This window comes from Heterocephalus glaber, unplaced genomic scaffold, assembly GCF_053883595.1.
Source record: "Heterocephalus glaber isolate CG9 unplaced genomic scaffold, H.glaber_assembly_v1.0 deba00001687, whole genome shotgun sequence".
Taxonomy (NCBI): Eukaryota; Metazoa; Chordata; class Mammalia; order Rodentia; family Bathyergidae; genus Heterocephalus; species Heterocephalus glaber.
Genome location: NW_028258412.1, coordinates 8268957 through 8294412, shown reverse-complemented (window position 1 = coordinate 8294412; position 25456 = coordinate 8268957). Strand labels below are relative to the sequence as shown.

The 25456-nt window shown below is 42.7% G+C and overlaps 1 protein-coding gene across 10 annotated transcripts in view; it reads right to left on the bottom strand.

The window, feature by feature from the left end:
- Window positions 1-21218: 21218 nt before the first annotated feature.
- Window positions 21219-25456, bottom strand: part of Depdc5 (DEP domain containing 5, GATOR1 subcomplex subunit) — a 142020-nt gene continuing 137782 nt past the window's right edge. For all 10 annotated transcript variants that reach the window (XM_004843507.4, XM_087198317.1, XM_004843508.4 and 7 more), the window contains 2 exons: window positions 22202-22284; window positions 21219-21995 (listed from right to left, as the gene is read on the bottom strand). In XM_004843507.4, coding sequence (XP_004843564.1) covers window positions 21703-21995; window positions 22202-22284 — 376 coding nt within the window. In that variant the 3' untranslated portion in view covers window positions 21219-21702. The remainder of the gene's footprint in view (window positions 21996-22201; window positions 22285-25456) is intronic.

Sequence of the window (25456 nt, the reverse complement as noted above, 5' to 3'; positions counted from 1 at the left end):
TTCTCCCGCCTCAGCCTCTTGAGTGCTGGGATTATGAGGATGTGCCACCATCCTGGGCTATTCCTTACTCTTGTAACTCCATAGTTGCCCTGTGACCACCCAAGATCACAACTCTGGCAAGTAGAAACTACTGGAAATCAGGAGGGCTATTCTGGCCCCTGATAGAGGAGAAAGGATAGTTATGCAGAACCAACACATTTTCTCTTGGACCAGTTCTGGGCTTGGGTTTACTTACCTTCATTCATTCATTCATTTAATATTTATTGAATACCTAGTATGTGCACACTACGCTGGCATTAGAAGCATATAAGTTAGCAAAGAATGATTTGTTCTCTGTTCTTATGGGTTTTAGGGTCTATTAGGAGAGACAGATTTAATCCAAGTGAAAGGAATAGGGTAAATTTAGAACTGTGGTAAGTCATACAATAGAGGCACACGTCATCCCCAGAGTATAAAACAAAGGGAATTTCCTTAGTCACCAGTCATGGGAGATTGAGACAATAATGACCAAGCTGAGATGAGACGAAAGATCAAGCATTGAGCCTGTGAAGGAGGAAAGTCATATTCCAGGCAGTGCTTGGTGTGGAATGAACAGAAATTGCATGAAAAAATGCCATAAGGTCAGTCTGACTGAAGAGGAACAAACAACAAGGAAGGACATACAAGATGAGGCTGGGGAGGTAGTTGGGGTCCACATGCTACTTAAAGGGGTTTGCTCCTTTTATTAAGTGGAACAGGAAGCTATTAAAGGGTGCTGACCATGGGAAGTGGTATAACAGAGGCATTGAAGGTAGGGAGGAAACAACAGTTGCCTCTTCAAAAAGTTGAACTGAGCATGGAGATACCTCAAAGTACTAGAATTGGAGGTCCCATTTGAGCCAGCTATTCCTCTGCTGGGTAGATACAAAAAGAATTAAAAGAATCACACCACAGTGATATATGTGCACCCATGTTCACAGCAGCACAGTTTGTAATAGCTAAAACTTGGAAACAGCCCAAATGCCCATCAACTGGAGACTGGATAAAGAAGATGTGGTTTTTTTTATAAAATGGAGTACTACTCAGCCATAAAAAATGAGAAATTAGAGACATTTATAGCTAAATGGATGCCCATTGAAGCGATACCCTTAAGTGAAATAAATAGGACACACGTGTGTAAATACCGAATAGTTTCTCTAGCATGAGAAACTGAAAGTGTAAATAAGGACTAAAAGATATATTAGATAATGTGAAATAGGAAGAAAAGGGGCGAAGGGGAAGGGGAAGTGGGAGGAATAGGGGAAAAGAAAGAAGGGAATGGAATTAATATGAGAAAATGGAAAAATGGAAACAAAATCTTTGTAAATAGGGAGGAGTGGAAGGGTTGAAGAGAGGGCAGGGGAATGGGGAAAAAATAAGAACTAAGATATATCATGTAAAGGTACAAGATCCCAATGATGAATGTCATCATATTATATACCTAAAATGTACTAATAAACTTAATGAAAAAAATTAAAAAGAGGTAGCAAAACAAAAATTTTAAAAATAAAAGAGACTCTACGAATTCATTTATTGAATCTTCACATCAGTCTTATGAAGTAGACACTGTTGTTGTCCCCATTTTATCACTGACAAAACTGAGGCACAGAAATTAAGAAACTTACCCAAAGTCACAAAGCTAGTAGGTGGTAGACAAATGAATGAACTCTGATCACTTAAAAAAATTACTCTTTTAAAGAATTTATAGTGCCAGGGATTTAGCTCAGTGGTTCTGGTGCCTGCTTCGCAAGCGCAACCACCCGAGTTCAATCCCCGGTACCAAAAAACAAAACAAAACAAAACTGAAGGATTTATAGTACAGGAAAATGCTGTCCTAAAAAGAGTCTGGGGGCAACAACCTGAAATAAATGGGACTTGTAATTTAAATGAGATTAATCTTTGTGGTACTTCCTGTGAACCACACTAAAGTACCTACTGTGTGCTAAGCATGCTGTGTTAAGTATTCAGGGACAAAAAATAGTCCCAGAACTTATACTCTAATGAGGAAAAAGACAACGCACAAATAGGCAAAGAATGTGGATAATTTCAGATGATTATAAGGGGTATGAGGGAGAGAAACAGGGCAGTATGACGGCCAGTGTCAAGCAAAGGTGTCATGGTTTTCTGGACAGGGTCATCAAAGAGGCCTCTCTGAAAAGGCAACAAGCGACACCAACAATGAGGAACCAATCGAGCCACAGTCTTGTGAAGAGGCTTCCAAGAAGAAGAGAAAGACTTGCAAAGGCTCTGAGGTACAGCCAATCTTGGAGTGTTCACGGAACAGAAAGAGGAAGGGTTGCATTATTCTGGGTATGTAAGAGGAGGTGAGGATGGATATGATGAGGACAGAGACAGAATTCTAGAAGACCAGGCCACTATAGGTCCTTGTGGGTCCTGGCAAGGAACTGGGATGTTGGGTTTTCATCTTGTTTTGTTTTGTTTTTTGAGACAGGGTCTCAAAATGTCGTTTTGATATGTAGCTTACATCGGTTGGTCCTGAACTCACTATGTAGCCAGGCTGGCCTCAAACTCACGGCAATTCTTCTGCCTCAGCCTCTCTAGTGCTGGGATTACAGGTGTGCACCACCACACCCAGCTGGGTTTTCATCTTGAATTGCTAGGAAGTACTGAAAGATTTTCAAGAGCAAGATGATAGCCTGACATGTGGGCTTTTGAGGGGTTTTTTGTTTGTTTGGTTTTGTTTTTTGGTACTAGGGATTGAACCCAGGGCCTTGTGCATAGTAGACAAAATCTCTACCATCAAGCTACATTCCCAGCCCTGTACCAAATTTTACTTTGAGGTAGGGTCTCACTGAGTTGTCCAGGATGGCTCTGAATTTGCAGTCCTCCTACCTCAGCCTCTTAAGTAGCTGAGATTACAAGCAGGTGCCACCACAGCCTGTTGGTTTGTTTGATTGGTTTAGGTTTTTTGGTATTGGACATAAACTGTGGGTCTTGTGAATGCTAAGCACAGAATCTATGGCTGAGCAATACTACCAGTCCTATTTGATTTTTAAAATAGAGCACACTAGTTGCTATGAGGAGAATGCATTCTTGAAGACCAAAAAGGATGCAGGAGAAGGCATTTGGTTGTGTTGCATCTGATGAAGAAAGAGACAGGAAGAAGGGTTAGATTGCAATGTTTTTGCTAATGGTTCAGATGTGTGGGTTGAGGGGAAAGGAATAAAGGATAATTCCAAGATTTTCTGCCTGAATAACTGGGTAGATAATGGTATAGTTACTAAATCAGGGAAAACTGTGGGAGGAACAGGTTTGGGTGGGAGCTGAGGGTGGGGAGCAGAGCTAAGAATTATGCTATAGACATATCAGGTTTGTTTTTCCTCTTAGGTCTCTAATGAGAGGCACAGATGGCAACTGGACAAACAGATTTGATTTCAGAGATGGGGTCAGGGCAAACAATCTTAAGCTGAGACATGGGGATATATGTGGTATTAGAATCACAGGGTTGAGTCACTAGGGGAATGAGATGCAGAAGAGATCCAGGAGGTACACCCTGGAGTTCCCCAGCATCCAGAAACTGGACAGTGATACAGAGGCCAGCAAGGGAAGATGAGAAAGCCAGTGAAGGAGGCCACGTGACAAAGTCTCAGCCTAACCTGTCCCTAATGACCAACTTTGTAATCTCCACCAAGTTGCTTCCTGCCTCAGAACCTGTTTCCCTTTTGTAGACAAGTGGTTGGCTCTGCTCATCACTAAGGTGACTTCAGTTTTGTCATTCTGTGACCCTTTTGAGAAGGAGGGGCAGCAACTCCTGTAACCACTTATCTGAAGAGGAAACCAAAACTGAGCCTCACTCTCCTTGTTTCCATCCCCTATAATTGCCTTACTCAGATGAAATCCAACATACTCCAAAACACAGCCCAGGGTCCACCTTGGAGGGGGTGGGGCTGGGCAAGATCATGGTGACCGACAATAGAACCCAGACTCTGCTACTTCCCAGCTGAGTGGCCTGTTCTCAGTTACTTATCTATAAATGACAGCCATTAAATCCACTGTGGAAGGATTATTGGTAGAACTAAAACAAGTAGCAAGCAAAGTGTCCTGTATGGTTCTCGGTATGCGTGGGATCCATGTGTGTGATCTTTCTGCTTTAAGGATATTACTTCCTTGAATCAAAAGACAGGAATTGCGAGATGGCTCTACCATTACAGAGTAATGCCGTCTTGCTGCTGATCAACTCCCAGGATTCCAGCTCTGCATCACCTGCACAGTACATGGCTACCCAGCTGATTATAAGAATTAGGAGTCTATTCGATCCCCAGTACCAAAACAATAAATAAATAAAAGAATTAGGAGTCTACAAAGTGATACACACATACAGCACAATTCATAATTAAATATTGGAAGTGCCCCATATGTACATCAACAAATGAATAGATAAAGAAAATGTGGTATTTATACACAATGGAGTACTACTCTGCCATGAAAAGATAAACTTGAGTCACTTGTAGGAAAATGGACACACCTTAAGACCAAAATGCTAAGTGAAATAAATCAGACACACAAGCTTAAATATCACATAGTTTCTGTCTCTTTCTCTCTCTCTCTCTCTCTCTCTCTCTCTCTCTCTCTCTCTCTCATTTTTATTTTTTTGAGACAGGGTCTTGCTATGTAGTTCAGGCTGGCTTTGAACTCACTAGGTATCCCAGGCCGGGCTTGAACTCCTGGCAATCCTCCTGCCTCTGCTTCCCAAGTGCTGAGATTACAGGCCCACCACACCCACATGGTTTCTCTTATATGAGAAGCCCAGAGTAAAAGTAAAGACCAAAATAAAAGACAGAGAATAGGAAGTAGGGAAACAGAGCATTCTCAAAGGGGAAGGGGGTCAAGAGATGACCAAAGGGGGAAAGAGGAAAAAGGATAAGGGATGAAAAGAAGGCATTGGGATGTGTTATGTACATGTACTAACTGCACAGAAGGAATGTAAACAGTATGCACTGCAAACATGCACCCAAAAAGGCAAGGGGCCAAGAGATGCATGGACGGGAGAGAGAGAGAGAGAAAGGGGGATAAAGAAGGAATTCAGATGTGTTATGCACAGGTACCACCTTCCCACAAGGGATGCAAACATTATGTACTACACATATGTACTATATTGTACTACACATATGTACTACACATATGTCAAGTACATTTTTTAAATAAATAAAATTGATTTTATTTTATTTGAGTATGTAAAGACTAGGTCATCTAGCTGGAGTCCAGGACTCTGTGAAGTAAGAAGAGTCCTGGGAGGAGTCAGGATAAGGGACAAACAGCATCTAAGGCTGACCATAGCTGTCGACTTGGGCTTTTTCCCAGTGTGCATTAATTTAGCTGGCAAAGGGCAGTGAATGACAGCAGGGAAATGCTGCAGCAGAGAGCAAGCTGGAACACAGGTCAATGTGTGCAACCCCAAAAGTGGTTCTTGGCTCAGAGGTAGAGTTTCTGCCTAGAATTTGCAAGGCCCTGGGTTTGATCCCCAGCACCTTAAAAAAAAAAAAAGATTAATAGCTCGAGTTATTGGGTATCTTCAACATGGCAGGCACTATACTAGGTGCAGCAAGGTGGGTGAACATATTACTATATTTAAAAGATGAGAAATCTGAGGCCAAGGGAAGAGGAAAGCCTGAGGTCTTCTTTTGGAGACATAAAATAGGCAAGACCCTTTCTGTAGCCTTTGTGGTCCTGCCTGATCTTGTCTCTGCTTCCTTCTCTAGCTGTACCAACCCCTTCCTCTCCCTTGGATCCACTTCCTTTTCCATCTCAAGGTCTCAGAGTCTTCACAGCCATGAACTCCTCGGTCCCTGATGCCTCTGCCATTCATCAGGTTTTCATGGAAATGTGCAGAAACCTTTCCTGAACCCCAGAAAATGTCAAAGTCTCCATCAACCTCACAAGTGGCCTCTTCTTCATCTTTGGAGCACTTTTCACAACTGTACTGGCTTTTCAACGCTGACAATCATTATTAGTTTGTTTAACATCCTACTTCCTTTATTCATACAATGTATGTGCATAGATGGCTGTTAATACATATCTGCTGCTGGGGAAATGAGCACCAAACACGTAAACAATGAATGAGCCAACAAATCTCCCTCTTGCAGAGATGGCCCAACTGCAATTCTCCCAGGGGAGAAGGACTTGCATAAGGTATCATCTTCCTTAGAGTCTAAATCATAAAAGCTGATTTAAACAGTAATTCCCAATCACTGGGGTACTGTAAAAGGAGGCAGGCTTGGAGTGATTCCAAGATGTATCCAGAGGGAGGTAGATACCCAGCTCTGTGGATTGAGCCCTCAAACCAAGATAGCATCTATTTGTCACACACACACACACACACACACGCACACTGCCAAATCCAGTTCTCAACAGTAAGTAGCAGCCACTCTCCTGGTTCCTGCAGAAGAGAAACATCAAAGAGGTGGTCAGACTTGCCTCTTGTCTCACAAGGGGAACTGTTCTCCCTTTCACTTCTCCTTTGAGGTGAGACACATTCTGTGTGTCAGACCACTCAGGGAACAGTCCTATCCTCTCAGAATCAACCACCCACAGCAGCCAGTTTGGTGACCAGGAATAGGACAGTCTGGGGAGTCAGGACTTGAGACATGGTTCTTGTGACAGTGTAGGAAGCCCAAGCCCCAAGTCCTTCCCACCTTCCTTCCCAGCAGGCTGCCCCACCATGGAAGCCATTCTACCCAGGCTTCTTTCTCCCATCCCCTATCTCAGGAGGGGAGAGTTCTGGGGTTGGAGAATTCAGCTGGGTTCAACCCTCCTCTGCCATTTGTGTGCTCAATAACCCCACGTAGTTCCTTCTCCCCTCCTGAGATTCAGTTTCTTCTCTGAAAAGTGAAGGGTCCCCTCACCTACTGCCTCTTGCAGGATTATCCTCTGGCTCTAGCAGGACACTGGACATGCATTTGTTTGGGGATCAATGTAAAAATGAGCTCTTAGTTTTTATTTTGGTTTTTTGAGACAGGATCTCACTATGTAGTTGAGACTGGACTTGAACTCACTATGTAGCCCAGACTGTCCTCAAACTCATAGTAATCCTGTCTCAGTCTCCCAAGTGCTTGGGATTACAAGTGTGTGCCACTACGCCCAGCACAAATGAGCTCTTGCTGTTCTCTTTCTCCTGTTTTCTTTCTCTCCTTTCCCAGACTTCAGACTTGCTGGTGGCATACAGGTTATTTGTGTACCTCCTGAGCACATTTAAAATGGAGAATGTGTACAGCATTGCCTTAAAATTACTGGGCTGGGAGCTGGGTGCAGTGGTGCACCCCTGTAATCCCAACTGTTGGGGAACCTGAGACAGGAGGATCACTTGATCCCAGGAGTTTGAGACCACCCTGGGGAACATAGCAAGATTCTCATTCTGATTCAAAAGAAAAAGTAAAGGAAAAAAGAAAAGAGAAAGACTAGCCTGGGAGTATAGCTCAGTGGTAGAGTGCTTGCCTAGCGTGCATGACGCCGTGGGTTTGATCTCCAGCACAACAAAAGATAAAATAAAATTATTGGGCACTCTGCACCACCCAGGCATCTGCGCAAGGCTAACTGCATCAGATCTTTACCATGACCTCTTGGAAGAGTCCTGAGAAGGACCACCATCATTTTACCTCAAACCGCTGGTTCAGTGAGGTGAATGGACTTGCTCAGGATTACACAGATAGCTGGCACTAACACCAGAAAAGAACAGTGACTCTAACTCAGACTGTATTCTGGCTCAATTCACAAAGTGTTTTCACAGCCCTTATCTCCCAGATTCTCACATCAACCCCGAGTTATGCAATGAAGACTGAAGAATTCATTTGTCAATGTCGAGACAGATGCAGGTCGGGGTGAGTCACGTGCTGAAGAAACAGGAGGCTGAACCTGGGAGCAGTGTTTCAGTCTTCCTGAAGAGAAAAGAGGTCCTGAAAGAGGATCATTCCCCTGCTCGTTCTATCTGAAGTGAGGGCCACCCCCTTAGGATTTGGGTGTGTTTAAAGCTCATTGTTCTATCTAGATACGGGGCCAGGAAGAGCAAAGCCTGACAGGTGAATAAGGCTCCACCTGGCTTGACCCCAGAAGACAGGCTGTCTCCAGGATTCTGGACAATGGGGTCATTTTTTGCTCTAGTTTGCACCCTGGAATTCGACAACACTAACCTCCCTCCAGAAAGCAGTTGTTAAAAGTGCAGACTGGGGGCCGGGGATTTAGTTCAGTGGTTTCGCTGCCTGCTGCGCAAGCGCAAGCACCCAAGTTTGATCCCCGGTACCAAAAAAAAAAAAAAAAAAAAAAAGTGCACACTGGGTGGGGCAGGTCTAAATATTTCTCTCTCTCTCTCTCTCTCTCTCTCTCTCTCTCTCTCTCTCTCTCTCTGTCCTGATTTTGTTTTCATGCACTTTCTCTTGACTAATCTAGTATTAAAGTCCTCTACCCCTCTGGCCTCTGATTTTTTTAAAAATTAATTTTATTGGTACATTTTACATATGCAATAGAATGACATTCATCATTGGAAACTTGCACCTTTACATAATCTCTCTTGGTTCTTATTTTTTACCCATTCCCCTGCCCTCCTTACAACGCCTCCATCCTTCACTATTTACAAAGATTTTGTTTCCATTTTTTTATTTTCTCATATTGATTCCATTCCCTTCTTTCCTTTTCCCCTACCCTTCCCACTTCCCCTTTGCCCCTTTTCTTCCTTTTTCACATTATCTATTATACCTTTTAGTCCTTATTTACACTTTCAGTTTCTCACACTAGAAACTATTCGGTATTTACACGTGTGTCCTATTTATTTAACTTAAGAGTATCGCCTCAATGTGCATCCATTTACCTACAAATGTCTCTAATTCTCATTCTACATGGCTGAGTAGCACTCCATTTTATTTTTTAAAAAACACATTTTCTTTATCGAATCTCCAGTTGATGGGCAATTGGGCTGCTTCCAAGTTTTGGCTATTACAAACTGTGCTGCTATAAACATGGGTGCACATACATCACTGTGGGATGATTACTTTAATTCTTTGGGGGAGATACCCAGCAGGGGAATAGCTGGGTCAAATGGAACTTCCAGTCCTAGTTCTTTGAGGTATCTCCATACTGATTTCCACAGTGGTTGCACCAGTCTACACTCCCACCAGCAGTGGAGCAGGGTTCCTCTTTCCCCACAGCCCCACCAGCATTTGTTCTTGGTTGATTTCATGATAGCAGCCATTCTTTCTGTAGTGAAGTGGAATCTCATCCTTGTTTTCATTTGCATCTCTCGAATGACCAGTGATGTTGAACATTTTTCCTATGTTTATTTGCTATTTCTACTTCTTTGAGAAATGTCTGGTCATTTCAGATGCCCATTTTTGGATTGGGTCTTTAAATTTGGGAGGTCTAATTTTTTTAAAGTTCTTTATAGATTCTAGATAGTAGACCTTTGTCTGAAGAACAGCAGGTGAAAATTCCTTCCCACATTGTTGGTTGTCTCTTTACACTGTTAGTGGTTTCTCTTGCTGTGTAGAAGCTTTTTAATAAGAAGAGATCCCACTTGTTGATTGTTTGTGCTAGTTCACGGGCAACTGAGGTTTTGTTCATAAAATCTTTTCCTATACCAATGTCTTCAAGAGTTCTACCTAACCTCTTTTCCAGCTGGTCAGCGTTTCTGTTTTAATATTTAGATCTTTCATCCATTTTGATTTCAGTTTAGTGCATGGTGAGAGATATAGGTCTAGTTTTAATCTTTGGCAAGTTGAAACGCAATTTTTCCAGCACCATTTATTAAAGAGGCTATCTTTCCTCCAGTGAGAGTGTTTGGCTCCTTTGTCAAAAATGAGGTGGCTGAGTGTGTCTGGAGTTGTTTCTGTATCTTCTAATCTGTTCCACTGGTCCTGAAGTCTGTTTCTTTGCCAGTACCATGCTTTTTTTTTTTTAATCACAGTAGCTTTGTAGTATAGTTTCAAGTTGGGGGTTGTGATACCCCCTGCCATGTCTCTGTTACCTAGAATTGCTTTTGCTATTCTGGGTCTCTTCTGGTTCCAAATGAATTTTTGGATTGTTTTCTCAAAGTCTGTGAAGTATGATGCTGGGATTTCAATTGGGATTCCATTGAATCTATATAGCAGTTTTGGAAGTATGGCCATTTTCACTATGTTGATCCTTCCTACCCAGGAACAGGGGATGTTTTTCCATTTTCTGATATCATCTTCAATCTCTCTTTTCAGAGTGCTATAGTTTTCAGAGAAGAGGTCTTTGATTTCTTTTGTTAGGTTGATTCCTAGGTATTTCAGTTTTCTGGATGCTATTGTGAAAGGAATTGTTTGCCCTATTTCTGTCTCAGTGAGTCTGTTGTTCATGTAGAGGAAAGCTATTGATTTTTGTGTGTTGACCTTGTATCCAGCTACTTTACTGAATTTCCTTATTAAGTCTAGAAAACTTATGGTGGAGTTCTTGGGCCTTCTATATAGAGTATCATGTCATCTGCAAATAATGATAATTTGACTTCATTTCCTATCTTTATTTCTTTTATTTCTTTCTCTTGTCTAATTGCTGTGGCGAATGTTTCCAAAACTATATTGAACAGGAATGGTGATAGTGGACATCTTGGTCTTGTTCCTGATTTTAGTGTGAATGATTTCAGTTTTTGACCATTTAGTATGATATTGGCTGTTGGTTTTTCATAGATGGCTTCTATCAGTTTGAGGTAGAGACCATCTATTCCAATTTTTTGTAGGGTTTTATCATAAATGAGTGTTGGATTTTGTCAAATGCTTTTTGTGCATCTATTGAGATGATCACATGGTTTTTGTCCTTGGGTCTATTGATATAGTGTATTACATTTATTGATTGGTGTATGTTGAACCATCCCTGCATCCCTGGGATGAATCCCACTTGATTAGGGTGTATGATCTTCTTGATGATCTTCTGCATTCTATTTGCCACTATCTTATTAAGGATTTTTGCATCTATGTTCATTAGTGAGATTGGCCTATAGTTGTCTTTTTTGATTGGGTCTTTCTCTGCTTTAGGGATCAAGGTGATGCTTGCTTCCAGGAATGAATTGGGAGTTTTGCTTCCCTTTCAATTTCATTGAAGAGTTTAAACAGTAGTGGCAGCAGTTCCTCTCTAAATGTCTTGTAGAATTCAGCAGTGGAGCCATCAGGACCCAGGCTTTTCTTAGTTGGTAAGTTTTTTATTACATTTTCAATTTCATTGATTGATATGGGGTTGTTTAGAATTTTTAGGTCTTCTTCGTTCAACTTTGGTAATTCACACATATCTAGGAATCTGTCCATTTCTTCTGTGTTGTCCATCTTATAGGCCTATAGGTTCTGGAAGTAGGTATTGATGAGCCTCTGGATTTCTGCTGAGGCTGTTGTAATTTCCCCCTTTTCATTCCTAATTGCATGGATTTGGGCCTTTTCTTTCCTTTTTTGATAAGATTGGCTAAGTGTTTGTCAATTTTGTTTATTCTTTTGAAGAACCAACTCTTGGCTTCATTGATCTTTTTGTATTGTTCTCTTAGTCTCCATTGCATTGATTTCTGCTCTGATCTTTATAATTTCCTCCCTTGTATGAGCTTTGGGTTTGCCCTGCTCTTCTTTTTCTAGAAGCTTGAGGTTCAGCATCAGGTTGTTTAATTGGGCTTGCTCTGTTTTCCTAATATGAGTATTCACTGCTATGAATTTCCCTCATAAGACTGCTTTAATTATGTCCCATAGATTCCAATATGTTGTATTGTCATTGTCATTTGATTGAAGGAACTGTCTGATTTCTTCTTTAATTTCCTCTGTGACCCATTGGTTATTCAGAAGTGTGTTGTTCCATTTCCATGTGTTTATGAAATTTTTGTGGTTTCTTTTGTTATTGATCTCCAATTTCATCACACTATGGTCTGATAATATACAGGGGATAACTTCAATTCCTTTACACTTACTTAAACATGTTCTATGAGCAAGTATGTGGTCCATTTTTGAGAATGACCCATGTGCAGCTGAAAAGAATGTGTATTCTGATTTTGTGGGGTGGAACACTTTGTAAACATCTGTTAAGTTCATTTGTTCAAGAGCTTTATTGAGTTTCAGTATTTCATTGCTTATTTTCTGTCTAGTTCATCTATCTATTTGTGACAGTGGGGTATTGAGGTCCCCCACTGCTACTGTATCAGTCCTTATCTGATTTTTCATGTCCATTATTATTTGTTTTATATGGTTGGGCACCCTAGTGTTTGGTGCATATATGTTTATGATTGTCATCTCTTCCTCTTAGATTGTTCCCTTTATGAGGACGTAGTGTCCTTCTTTTTCTCTCTTAATCAATGTTGGTTTGAAATCCACTTAATTTGCAAAGAGGATAGCTACTCCTGCTTTTTTTCGGGTTCCTGTCACATGGAGTATTGTTTTCCCCCTTTTAACTCAGTCTATAAGTTTCTTTTTGAATTAAGTGTGTTTCTTTCTCTTTTTCTCTTTTTTTTTTTTTTTTTGGTACCAGGGATCGAACTCGGGACCTTGCGCTTGTGAGGCAGGTGGCAGAACCACTGAGCTAAATCCCTAGCCCCTAAGTCTGTTTCTTGTATGCAGCATATTGTTGGAGTTTGCTTCTTGACCCATTCTGCCAGTCTATTTCTTTTGATTGATGCATTGAGAACATTAACATTGATGGTTATAACTGATATGTATTGACTTATCATTGTTATGACTTTTTCTTTTTGTTGGATTCTCCCCTTTTGCATTTAATTTCTTGTCATGCCTGATGGATTCTTTCTGCTGGGCTTCTGTGGGCTGTGATCCTTGTTGTCTTTTCCTAGGATGTTGTCTAAAATTTTCTGGAGTGCTGGTTTGGTATTCATGAAGTTCCTAAGGTGCTCTTTGTCATGAAAATATCTTATTTCTCCATCAGTTTTGAAAGATAGTTTTGCAGGGTACATCAGTCTGGGTTGGAGGCTGTTTTCCTTTAGGGCTTGAAATATGTCGCTTCAATCTCTTCTTGCCTTTACGGTTTCCATTGAGAAGTCTGCTGTGATGCTGATGGGCTTTCCTTTGTATATGATTTGTTTCTTTTCTCTAACTGCTTGTAGAATTTTGTTCTTCTGTTGGGTTTCTGAAATCTTAACAATTATATGCCTATGTGTAGATTTTTTTTGATCAAGGCTATTTGGAGTCCTATATGCCTCACTTCTCTGTATGTCAAGTTCTTTTCCCCTGCTTGGGAAGTTTTCTGCCATCACTTCTGTGAATTTTTTTATGTCATCTGCACTCTCTCCTGTTTCTTCATTGAGTCTGATTGGTCTTATGTTATTCTTCTTTGCATCATCTAGCAGCTACTGGATTGATTTTTTGTGGTCCCTTACTATTTTAAAGAAATTTTTCTTTTCCTGGTCACTAATTACAATCTTATCTTCTATATCTGAAATTCTGTCCTCACATTGGCTCATTCTGCTGTGTAAACTTTCAGTGGAGTTTTTAATCTCCTGGAAACATGTTTGAATCTGTTTTATGGATTCTATTTGTTTCCTGTGTTGGAATTCCATCATGTTCCTCAGCTCCTCTATTTTGTTATCTGGGGCTGGGGATTTAGCTCAGTGGTTTCGCCACCTGCTGTGCAAGCGGAAGGACCCAAGTTCGATCCCCGGTACCAAAAAAAAAATATTCTGCTTTGGCCAGGGATTTAGCTCAGTGGTTTTACCACCTGCTGCGCAAGCACACAGACCCGAATTCGATCCCCGGTATCAAAAAAAGAGGAATATTTTGTTATCTGTGTCCCCTCTAGATTTATTAATCATGTCTTGCACTATGGGCACAATCTCTGCTGATTTCTGAGATATTATTTCTGATTTCATTTTTTTCAAGATCCTCTTTTGTTGCCAGTTGAGAGAGACCAGGTGGTTGAGTATCAGACTGTTCCATCTTGTTTCCCTTTGGGGTTGCTTTAGGTGATCTGGAAATCTGGTTTTGAGACTTGTTTACGTGTCTTCTCATTTCATCGGGAGGGTATGTGTGTGTGCTGGTGCCCATGCAGCTCACCTCCTCGGCACTGGGGGCAGCTCTGCTCCTTGGCACTGGGGGTGATGGTACAGTGGCCCAGAAGCTGGCCTCTGTTTCTTCTGAGACCCCTTATCTGCTAGAACTCATATAACTGTCAAATTCCAGTTTAAATGCCCCTTTTTTCAGTCTTCCCCAGATCTCCTACACAGAATTAAGAGACCCCCTCCTCTATTTGTGTAGTAATTCACGTGCCAACAGTACAGACTTCTCCTATAGCACCATAATTGCCAATTTGTGTGTCTGTTTTTCTCCACTAGGAGGTCAGGAAACATTGGTTCAGCTTTGCATAAATGTTGGCTGAATGAATGAATTCAGTCAATCAGTTTTAAAGGAGCACCTAATTTGTGAAGGGCACTTTCTGTGAAAGTTACAAGGATGAGCCCTTGGCCCTCAAAGAGCTCTGGAGAGGCAAGCTGTAAGAACAAGGAAACCAGAGGAGAAACATAAATGCTGCGTCACAGTATGTGAGCACAAAATGACACCAAAATTCTAGGCCTGGTTCTGTCCACAATTTGCTTTGTGGGTCTAAGTCACTCTGGCTTTAGAATCTAGAAGAACAATTGCTATAGGAGACTAGGAGTGGGGGTGCCATCAAGAAAGTATCTACATCGCCACATCCAGGGGCAAGTGGTGGGTTTCTCCTCTTCCAGAGAGAAGGGAAAAAGGCCCCCGATCTGAACCTTTTATTGGCTCAGAGTTTAGTTTTTGATGTCTCAACTGGATACTTCATCTTTGAGGCTGAATAATTCTTTGTCATAGAGGCAGTCCTGTATGTGCGTAGGAAGGTATTAACATCCTCTGAAGTTGTGACAGCCAAAAGTATTTCTAGACATTAATTATCAAATGTCCCTGGGAAGCAAAACTTCCCCTAATTGAGAATTTGGGGTTAGCTTTTGGTTCTCCTCCAGCATTGTATACAGGGGCCTGCAAAGGGGGTCAGAGTGTTTTTTGTTTTGTTTTTAAGAGATAGAGTCTTGCTAGTTTCCCAGGTTGGCCCTAAGCTGTTGGGCTCAAGGGATCCTCCAGCCTCTCAAAGAGCTGATAATATAGGCATATACCAGTGCACCTGGCTGGGTTAGGGTATACTGAGATAGCTTTGGGACAGAAATCTCTTCAGTTTGCCTTTGGCAGAGCCCCTGTCACCCTCTTAATCTTGTCTGTACTCAGGTTCTGAGGCATACAGCTTGTGGGGAGGCAGGACATTTTACCTTGAAAAGCAGCCACTTTGCCACATTTCCCCCTACTCTTCTAGGACAGCACCTGACTGTGAGAAGGGCCCAGAAAATGAGTTATTAGTGAAACAATTAGGGAAAACCATCATAGGACAGTGGTGGGACAGAAAGTTGGGATAACAAAATAAATCCCAGGGCACAATACATTATTACCCTTTGTTTCAATAGATTGTCATGAGACCCTGAAAAAGATACAGAAGCAGAATGTTTGCAAGAAATGAGAAATTATTACCAAGAAAAAATCTAAATAAACCCTCTAGTTTCACTTGCTCTTAGCTAACTTAAAAAATCACTAATTTTGAAGTGCGTATCTGGGCAATACATCAATTTCCCAATAGCCTTGCTGTAGATAACACCTATGACATATGGGCTATGATAACAATTGCCTAGATTACTTCTCAGGGTCCTTACAGCCACTTTTACTGAGAATACTGACTCTACTTGGGGTTGCAGGTATCTTTTTTTTTTTTTTTTTTCAGGTATCTTATGGGTAACTAAAATAGGATAAAAAGCTTGGCATTTTGTCTTCATATTGTATCTGTCCCCTTTGCTGCCTTAACCCTTGAGTTAAATTCGACTCAGCTCTGTACATAGACATGTTCATTTTTTAAATGTCGAAGACTATGATACATGGTTAATTTGGTCTATTGAGCATTGAAGCTGGTATGTGTTTTCTTTCTCTCCTTTTTTCTGCCCTCATCTTGTGCTTCTTCAGAAGCCATTACATCCCAAGCATCTGAATTCCTTTGGCCCTATTAAAAGGGCCCAGAACCAGAAGGCTGGATGTTTTGTACAGGATGATGGCTCTAGATATGTGGAAATTCAACAGCCTCTAGACAAAGCTGACCATACTACCAAGCGGTCCAAGTCTGACACAAGTAAAAACATCTTTTGAAACCATGCCCTTGGCTACTGGGGATTACTAAACTTTAGAGTCCACCTCAACAAATTAATAAAAACCTGCTGCTGTCTTTTTTCTGTAAGTAGCTTGCTCTCTCTTGACTAACTGCTAACTTCCTTAGCTGAAGCCCCAATTCAGGTGAGTGTCCCCCGCATAAGCTGTTCTTGTGTAGGAGTATGTATACTTGTAATATTTGGCCTAGTCTTTCTATTGTCTTTGGGTCAAAAGATCCTGTTGTATCACTTGGGTTGGGCAAACATAAAAGGCATAGGGAAAATGCTGAGCTTGGGAAAGCAATCAGGTACAATTCAAGGAGCACAGAGAAGAGGTAAGAGACTCAGTTCCAGTGGTAACTGTTCCGAGGTGTCTGAGGGACCAAAAGGACCTGGAATTCACTCTGCAGTCAGCTTTCCCATGGGTTGAGCAGGGGAGAGGCCTGTAATCTTATGGTCCCCAAGATTTCTCCAACACTCACTGCCAGATGAGTTCAGATGAAAATTCCAGAACACAGTGACTCCCCCTGTCCCCTTGCTCCCATGTGGGAAGATATTCTCTTCTTAGAAGGATTATGTGCTGATTCATTGAAGAAAGAAAGGATCTTGCTGCAGCCAGAAATAGAGGTCAAATCTGAACACTGTAGAACAAAGTTCTTGGCACTTGCTCTGTTACAAGTAAATGTTACAACCAGAGCATTCCAGGTTAGTTTAGGGCAAGTGTGTAGGCATGGCCTGGAGGCCGGGAAATGCCTGAAATATGCGCAGGCTGAAGTCAGTAGCTGCAGGTCAAAGGGAAGAACCAGAGAAAGCTTTCCAGATAGAAGCCTGGGGGAGGGGAAAGGCCACTGGTCCCTACCTGAAGTTACTGCTCCCTGCCAGATAATCTGTTGGCCACATTCACATTACATGGCACCTGTGTCCCTGCAGGATTCCACACACATGTAATACAGTTAGCTAAGAGGAATGGCGGAGGGCCTCCCAACAAAGCAGTAGGTGGCGCTTCATTGACCCAGCATCACCAGGAGATGAAAGGGGCAGCACAGAAAGCAGGGCCTACACTCTAGGATCCTATAAACCTGATTTCCAGCCCAGCTCCTTGTTAGTTGTGTGGGCTTGGCCCCACCTCCTGAGGCCTTTTACTTTTCATCTGCTATGTTGATAAGATTCTGTGGAGTAAAGTATGACACATTGTCCAGAACACAGGAAACACTCCAGAAATGGAGTGATCATTATTATTGCATGTAGGGGTAACTGAAAAGCCTGTAAATTGTCTTTTCTTCATTTTTCTCTCCCACTATTTCCTATGCATTTCAGCAAAGCCTCACAGATTTGCTTAGCATCTTAGGCACATATTGTGTACGCCTTCCTTTTAAGATCAAAGAGTCTATTTAAACCCCCACTCCCACTGCCCCTCCCATACTAGGGACTGAACCCAGAACCTCATGCATGCCAGCAGTCTTTTTTGTTTTTGAAGGGTTTTGGGTGCTACACAAGGACTCTGCCACTGGCTATACTCCCCAGCCCCCACTTCAGTCATTTTGATGGGTCTCTTCCTACAAATGAGATACAGGCTTCTTGCCTGTCCATCATCCACACGGTCAGCTGTCTGTAACCATGGGTTCCCTAATCTTAGATCTATCCAATCTTGGGTTGAAAAAAATTTTTATGTTACTGGAGATTGAGCCCAGAGTCTTCGCATTGAGCCACATTTCCAGCTTCCTTCTCCTATTTATTTTTTAGACAGGGTCTTGGTAAGTCATTAGGTTGCCCAAACTAGGCAATTACAAAACTTGGAATTTTCCTGTCTCAGCCTCCTAGAGTACTGATATAACAGGAGCGTGCCACCACGCCCAGCTTCAGATTGAAAATATTTGAAAAAAGTTTTGTCTGTACTGAACATATACAGACCTTAATATTCCTTAAATAATGCAGTGTAACTAGTTATATGGCATTTTCATTGTATTAGGTACTATAATCTAGACATGATTTAAAGTACACAGGATGTGCATAGATTATAAGCAATACTATGCCATTTTATATAAGGGATTTGAACATCTGCAGACTTTGATGTCATTGGAGGTAGGGGAGGGGTCCTAGAACTAATTCCAGGGGACACCAAGGGATGACTGGTCTTGGCAGTTCATGGTTCAGCTACTCAGCCTTCGGCAGTCCTGGGTCTTTCCTGGTGCCATCAGTCAGTTGTTACTTCACTCCTATGAGGCTGTGCCTCCAGTACGTTGCAAAGTGGGGGATCCCATCAAGCTCCTTCTCATGGTTCATGTGTCCCTCTTATGTGGCCTTTGAGGGGCCCTGCCATGTGGACCCGCGCCTTTTATCTCAATGACTCATTTACACCAACTGATGCATGTGCCAAAAGTACACTGCAAGGCAGAGGGTGGAGATCTGGTACCTACCATCAGGAAATTCCCAGCCTAGTGAGCTGAAATGGCTCAGCAAGTAAGCAGTATCACATCACAGAAGAGCAGTAACAGGATAACAGGATGTGTGTGTGTGTGTGTGTGTGTGTGTGTGTGTGTGTGTCTGAAGAGAAAGGTGAGGCCATATCATTTTTATTTAACAGGTGAAGAAACAGTCGCAGGAGACACACAGCTGGCAGGGCTGGAATTTAAACCCAGGTCCTCTCACCTCCAAGCCTATTGCTTTCCCCCTCTATATCAAGGCCTGGTTATACCTATACCTGTATATCTGGTGGTGGGCTTCTGATGTGCATGCACTTATGTTCTATATCTCAGTCCATTTTATTGCTGTAACAAAACACCTGAGATAAAGAAATGTATAAGAATAGAAATTTATTTGACTTATAGTGCTGGTGGCTGGGAAGTCCAGGAACATGGCACTGGCACCTGGTGAGGGCCTTCTTGCTGTATCGTGACATGGTAGAGGGTATCATCATATGGAGGGACAGAGTAAGCATGCTAGCACGGGTCTCTTTCTTTTCCTGTAAAGGCCACTCAGGCCATCGTGGGGGTCCCATCCTCATGATCTCATCTAATCCTTATTACCAGCCAAAGGCCCCACCTCCCAAATATTTCTAATATAAAGCTTTAGGGATTAAGATTTCAGTACATGAAATTGTTGGGGAGGACTTTCAAATCATAGCAACATCTAATCAAATCGTATATTTCCTGAGAGCTGAGATCTGCACCTAGGCAGCAGGGATGGACAGAGCTGGACGGGTCTGAGGGACAGGTTAGATGGAAAAGTGGGAGAATTGGGTGATGGTGGAGGAGGAAAGCATTGAGTTAGGCTTCAGAGTTTGGCTTGGGTAATGGGTAGAAGGAAATACCCATCAAAGAGGACTGCAAGGGAGCAGGCAGAGGGAACAGGCTCAAGAGCAGGTGTTTCAGGTTCAGCTCTGACAGGCATGTGACCCAGGATTCTACCTCATAACCCACCCTTCCTTGCCAGATCATTCTGAGTCTTTTCCTCCTGGTCATCTGTGGACATGTGACAAAAACTGGGGTCAATTTTGGCTTTACATGCTGGATACTCAGGATCACAAATGATCATGCCATATGATTAGAACAGCCCGGAGTTGTACACAGCACCATCACTCAGGCAGGTGGCTTGGGAGCATGGTGAAGAAGACTCTTATCCAGGAATGTGAGAACAGCCACTTGAGGAAAAAATAATCATTTACTGCCTTCTTATTAGTAAATCCTTTCATATACATACATCTTCCAACTACCCTGGGAGATAGCTTCCCATTTTATAGATAAGAAGACTGACGCTTTTGAGAGAAGCACTGGTTTGTCTGAGGGAAGGGAAGGTGAAAAAGGAAAATTCCATGCCAAGAATCAACCACTATTCTTTCATATATATTAACAAATCTAATCTTTCAAAATCTCTACATGCAACATCAATAGCTGCATTTTAGGAGCTCTAAATAAGTTCAGATGAACAGCATGTGCAAACATTCTTAACTGATAGAGTTTGCAAAGTTCCAAGAACTACACAATGGTTATGCAGGATCATGTGGGCTGCATTCAAGTTTTTTTGTTTTGTTTTGTTTTTTGTACCGGGGATCAAACTCAGGTCCTTCCACTTGTGAGGCAGGTGGTGGAACCACTGAGCTAAATCCCCAGCCCAAAAGGAAACTTGGAACCTTTTCTTTTTGGGTACTGGAGATCGAACTCAGGACCTTGCACTTTCAAGTGAATCCAAATTTTTTGAGGGATTAGAGATAGGGATCAAACCCAAGGCCCTGTGCATACTAGGTAAGTGTTCTACCATTGAGCTATGTATCCCAGCCTCATATCTAAGATTTTGAAGCTCAAATCTTCAGAAAATTCTAAGTAAGTGAGAGAAACAATTGGAGTGTTTTGTTTTGTTTTTTTAAAAAGATTCCAACTGCACAGTACAGAATGGCCTGGAGTGAAAGTAAAGACAAGTTAGATTTTCCTAAGGATCTAAGGGAAAGATAAAGGTGGGCTGGACTTGGAGTGGCGACACAGGCCCTGAGGATAAGTGGATGATTCTGCAAGTTATTGAGGAGGTAAATCAACAGAGCCTGTGACTAATTTCAGGTGGAGAGGTGGAGGAGGAAGATGTGGTGGTAACTGCCAGGTTCTTCCCTCTGCCTTGTATCTCCCCTACCTCTCCTAAGGAGGATAGGGCAAGGTGCTAAGACTGAGGATCCATGTTAAGTCTTATCCTGTTAACAGTGGGACCTAAACAGAAAGAGTCAAAAGAAGCTTTCCTTAGGGCTGGGGATTTAGCTCAGTGGTTTCACTGCCTGCCTCGTAAGTGCAAGGTCCTGAGTTCGATCCCTGGTACCAAAAAAAAAAAAAGAGGCTTCCCTTTTGACATGTTTCAGAATGCCATGATGTTTGCATTCCAGAGCTGGGCTCACCCATTTAGTAAGATTCACCTCCAACAGCACAAGCCTAAAATTACCTACTCCTCTTACTAGTCCTGACTGGAAGTATCCCTGCTACTTCCCAAGGGTTTGTGAAAACAAATATCTTAGTTAACTCAAAGCCAGACTGCCCAGAAAGGATGGTAAGGCTTCAGTCGGGAACAAGGCTGGGGACAGAGATGCTGCACATGAAGTTTTATTTGCTTCTCATATGTATGTACAGGTATATACAGCTGGTGTGATCTATGGTACATTATTTCACATAATTATCTTACACACTGTGCATACTTCTGGGCAGGAAGCGGCAGATTCTGTTCAGATTATCCTATGAATTGTGGAGGAAAAGGACACTAATAGGAGCTTCCTTCTCTCCCAGGACATTCATGGGGGGCTGCCTACCCATTTTTCCAGACACTGCAGTGCCCTCCCACGGATAATCTGTGTCTCCCTCTTGCTCTGGGCACTTGCTGACAGGATCTCAGTGGTGGTAGCAGCTGCTTCCAAAGTCTTTCTCCTGGAATAGAAGAACACTCGGGGAAGGCCATAAAGATGCTACGGCCCCCACTCACAGAGAGTGGCAAACTAACACCTGATGCTGAAAGCCTGACTCGGATCCTCTTTCTCCAGCATGGGCACATCCTTCCAAGCCCAGTGCAGCCTGGCTTCATGGGGCACTGGCATGCATCTTCTCCAGACAACTCAACCAGAACATGACCAGCCGGTTGTCACAGTTGATGCAGAAGTCCGTGAAGTCCTTCAGTAACCGATCAGCAAATTTCTCATCCCCCGTGGCGCTGGAGCGCCAAGTCTTGGTTAGCATGGTATTGTAGGCCCAATTGTAGCCAACACGCTCCTCACAGAACATGTTCTGATTGGTGGAGCTGGTGGAATTCCGCCGCCGTCGCTGCTGCCCCGAGAACTTGCGCTTGGAGTACGGCAGCTGCAGAAACACTGTTCCTGAAGGGAAAGGGCAGGCCCTATGTGGCAGCCAGCAGGAGGGCACCTAAAATTCGGCTGAGGTGGTTCTACTACCTCAGGCTCAAAGCAGGGGATGGGACCTTCAAGAACAGGCCCTGTCTCCTTCAGGGCTCATGCACCTGCCACAGGGGCCCCATCTGCCACAGGGGGCCCACCTGCCCAATGTTTTGCCCCCAGCACCTCACCTGTAACGTGGATGTACTGAGGCTTGTTCTCAGCAGGGAAGTTAAAAGCAGAGGCAGAATATTTATCTTGTACAAACCCGAATCTAAGGAAAGGACAGGAAGACACAGGTTAGGACCCCTTTAGCTAAAGGACCAGGGGAAAGTGTGGCTAATAAGATTCTGACAGCTTGAGATAAAGGGACCTGGAAAAATCTTGTTCAAGGTGGACCATGCATGCCGCTTATTTTTATCTTCACCACCTCCATTCCTTCCAGCACTGTGGCTACCCAGCCTTCCGCTGCCCAGGTGTTTTCACCTTCGTAGGTAGGACGTGCTGCATGTTTCATCCGGCCTTCATCTCTGCCCAGCCTTACCCTCCCTCTTGCTGCATGCATCCTTCAGTACTCCAGGCAGGCCTTCCCACTGTGCATTCTCTCCCAGCCCAGCCCATCCCACCTTCACCCTGCCTTTTGCTGGAATCTACCTCCTGTCCTAGCTGGCTGCAGCACTCACCCGCAGACATTTCTTATCTTAATTTACCTTAGCCACACCTCCCCCCCCTTCCCCATTGTTATTATGCTAAGCATGTAGAAAGATTCTCAATAAAGGACTCAAATTAAAATGAAATGAAGTATTTTAATTGAAATTCTTTTAAAAGTGAGGAACACTAATTTGAAGCTCTTTGCTCTGCTCTGGAAATAGGCAGGAGAAACCATTTTTCATCTACGACTTGTTCTGTTCTACTTCTCATTTATGGCCTGTTCTATTCCTGGCTTTTCTATTTCCATAAGGTGCATTTATTATAGTCCTACCTGCTAAGAGTTGTAAAGGACGTACTAACAGATGTGGCTCCTGGCCTCTGAGTCTGAGGCGTTTATATAATGTAGGCAGAGCTAAAATGCCTGTCTCCTTTCCTTGACTGAGCTCCCTGGGGAGGAGCTATGTCAGATCCTCTAAGCTGCTGACTTTACACGGGCATTCTATAACTATTTAGCAAAAAATACATAAAGTTAAATATACAAATTGAATGGATAGGTTAATGTGCACTGCAAACTCCCTAATCTCCAGACTGCTTCTATTGTGTATGGAAATGGTCTGGATTTTCCTCTGCTTCCTCTATACTTTTCAATCAAGCCTACTGATTTATTCAGCATGATCAACCTAACCAGAGTATTCTAGCCTCATTTCTTCCTTAGATCACCAGAAAAGACCTTTATTTTTTAAAAAACACAATTTGCTGGGCATGGTGGTGCAGTCCTATAATCCTTGCACTTGAGAGGCTAAGGCAGGAGGATTACTGTAATTTTTTGACCAGATGGGGCAACATAATGAGTTCCAGGACAGCCTGAACTACATAGGGTTAGGTTTTTGAGAACCTGTCTCAAAAAAAAATAAAATAAATAAAATAAATTAATAAATAAATATAAAATTAAAAAACAATTTAACCACATAGTCCCTGGCTACCTCACTATCCACTTGGGGAAAATGCAAGCCAGGATCACAGTGAAAAGTAGGGGGTTCTACTAATTTCACCTCAACAACCTAGAGAAGTTGAAAGAGCTGGGAGTTAGAGCAGAGGGTATCCAGGGTGGATAGATACTTTACTAGCATTTTCTAAGAATGTGTCAGTCCATAGCCACACTCCCACTGAAATTTCCTGTTACAGTTTAGATCAAGAAGGTTCCCAAACACCTTATACTCATAGATGGGGCTTTTGGAAGGTGAATGAATCATGGGAATGATATAGTTGACTTTGCTGTTAGGAGTTGGGGTCTGATCAAAGGAGGTGGGTCACTAAAGGCATGACCTAGAAAAGTGTATCTCCTTCCCTGGCTCCTCACTTCTCTCTGTTTACTGGCTGCCACAATGTAAGCAGCTTTCTTCCACCCAGGCCCTTCCACTATAACATTTCTGTCTTGGAGCCTGCCATCCATCAACTGAAATTTCTGAAACTGTGAGCTCTTCTTTTAAGCTGTGGGTGTCGAGTATTGTGTCTCAGACTAGAAAGTGACTAAGACAGATTCTGGTACCAGAAATGGGGTCACTGCCTTGAATATACCTGACCATGTGGTTTAAATGCCTTTGGAACTGGTTTGCTGGAGGAGTTTGGAAAAGTTGGACATGCCAGCTAGAGAAGCTCTAGAATATTGTAAAATGCCAAGCAAGATGGGAGATTCTAGTTGGAGCTCATAAGACCAGAATGGGGGCAGAAATGCAGATGGTAAAGGCCAGGCTCAGGAGGTTTCAGTTGGAAACAAGGCCTCCATTGGCAGGTGGACTTTAGACCATGTATGTTATGCTCTCACAGAAAAATCTGTCTAAGTTTTGCTTATGTACTGACACTTTGCAGGTAGCAGACTAATCTGGTGCAGGAAAATTCAAGGCAGCCCAATGGGCAGGCTGTAGCATAGGAAGTATTTGCTGCTTTTAATGAGATTTGCACTGAGAAACAGGAACAAAAATCTCATTTTAAAAGTTTTTAGTTTCATCAGAAAGAAGGCACCTATAAAGGAGGAAGAGAGGAAAGCTCAACAGAAGAGAGCTTAGTTGCTAAAAGGGTAAGTATTAAAAAGAAGCAAAGTATTTAAGGATAATAGGAAAACAGGACTATCAAGACAATAGGAAAGATGGTTTGAGGGGATGCCAGGAATCAGCAAGGCCCCCTCCTTTGTAGGTTCAGGGGTACAAAACTGAAAACTTTGCTTTAAGAAGAGAGCCCTAGGGTATCCTACTGCAGAAGGTCCTCCTAGGAAATTGGGAATTGGTTCTCTGGGATTTGTTTCACAGTGCTCAGCTATTCAGGCACTCAGAGGCCTCTCCAGCTATAATTCAAGGAGGCCTGGCCACTGGTCAAGCAGGTGGCAGACTTTGATGTTATCTATATGGTCCTGGTTTTACAGGCATGCAGAATGCAAGACTTATGGAGTCAAGGAGGCTTCCACTCAGATTCGCAGTGTTCCCCCGAGAGGACAGTGCATGAAGTTGGAAGAATAAAGCTGATAGGGCCAGGGATTTAGCTCAGTGGTTTTGCCACCTGCTGCGCAAGTGCAAGGACCTGAGTTCAATCCCCGGTACCAAAAAAAAAAAAAAAGAGAATAAATCTGATAGTACAGTAGAGACACCAGGGAGTTGGAGAAGACAGAAATGTGGAACATCTGAGAAAGCCACAGGCAATGAGCAAAGCCACCCCAAGAAAGAGGCTACTAAAGCTGTAACTAGCAATGTCATAGAGGTAGGGCAACCCTTTGGAAATCACATCACATTAAAATAATTTGC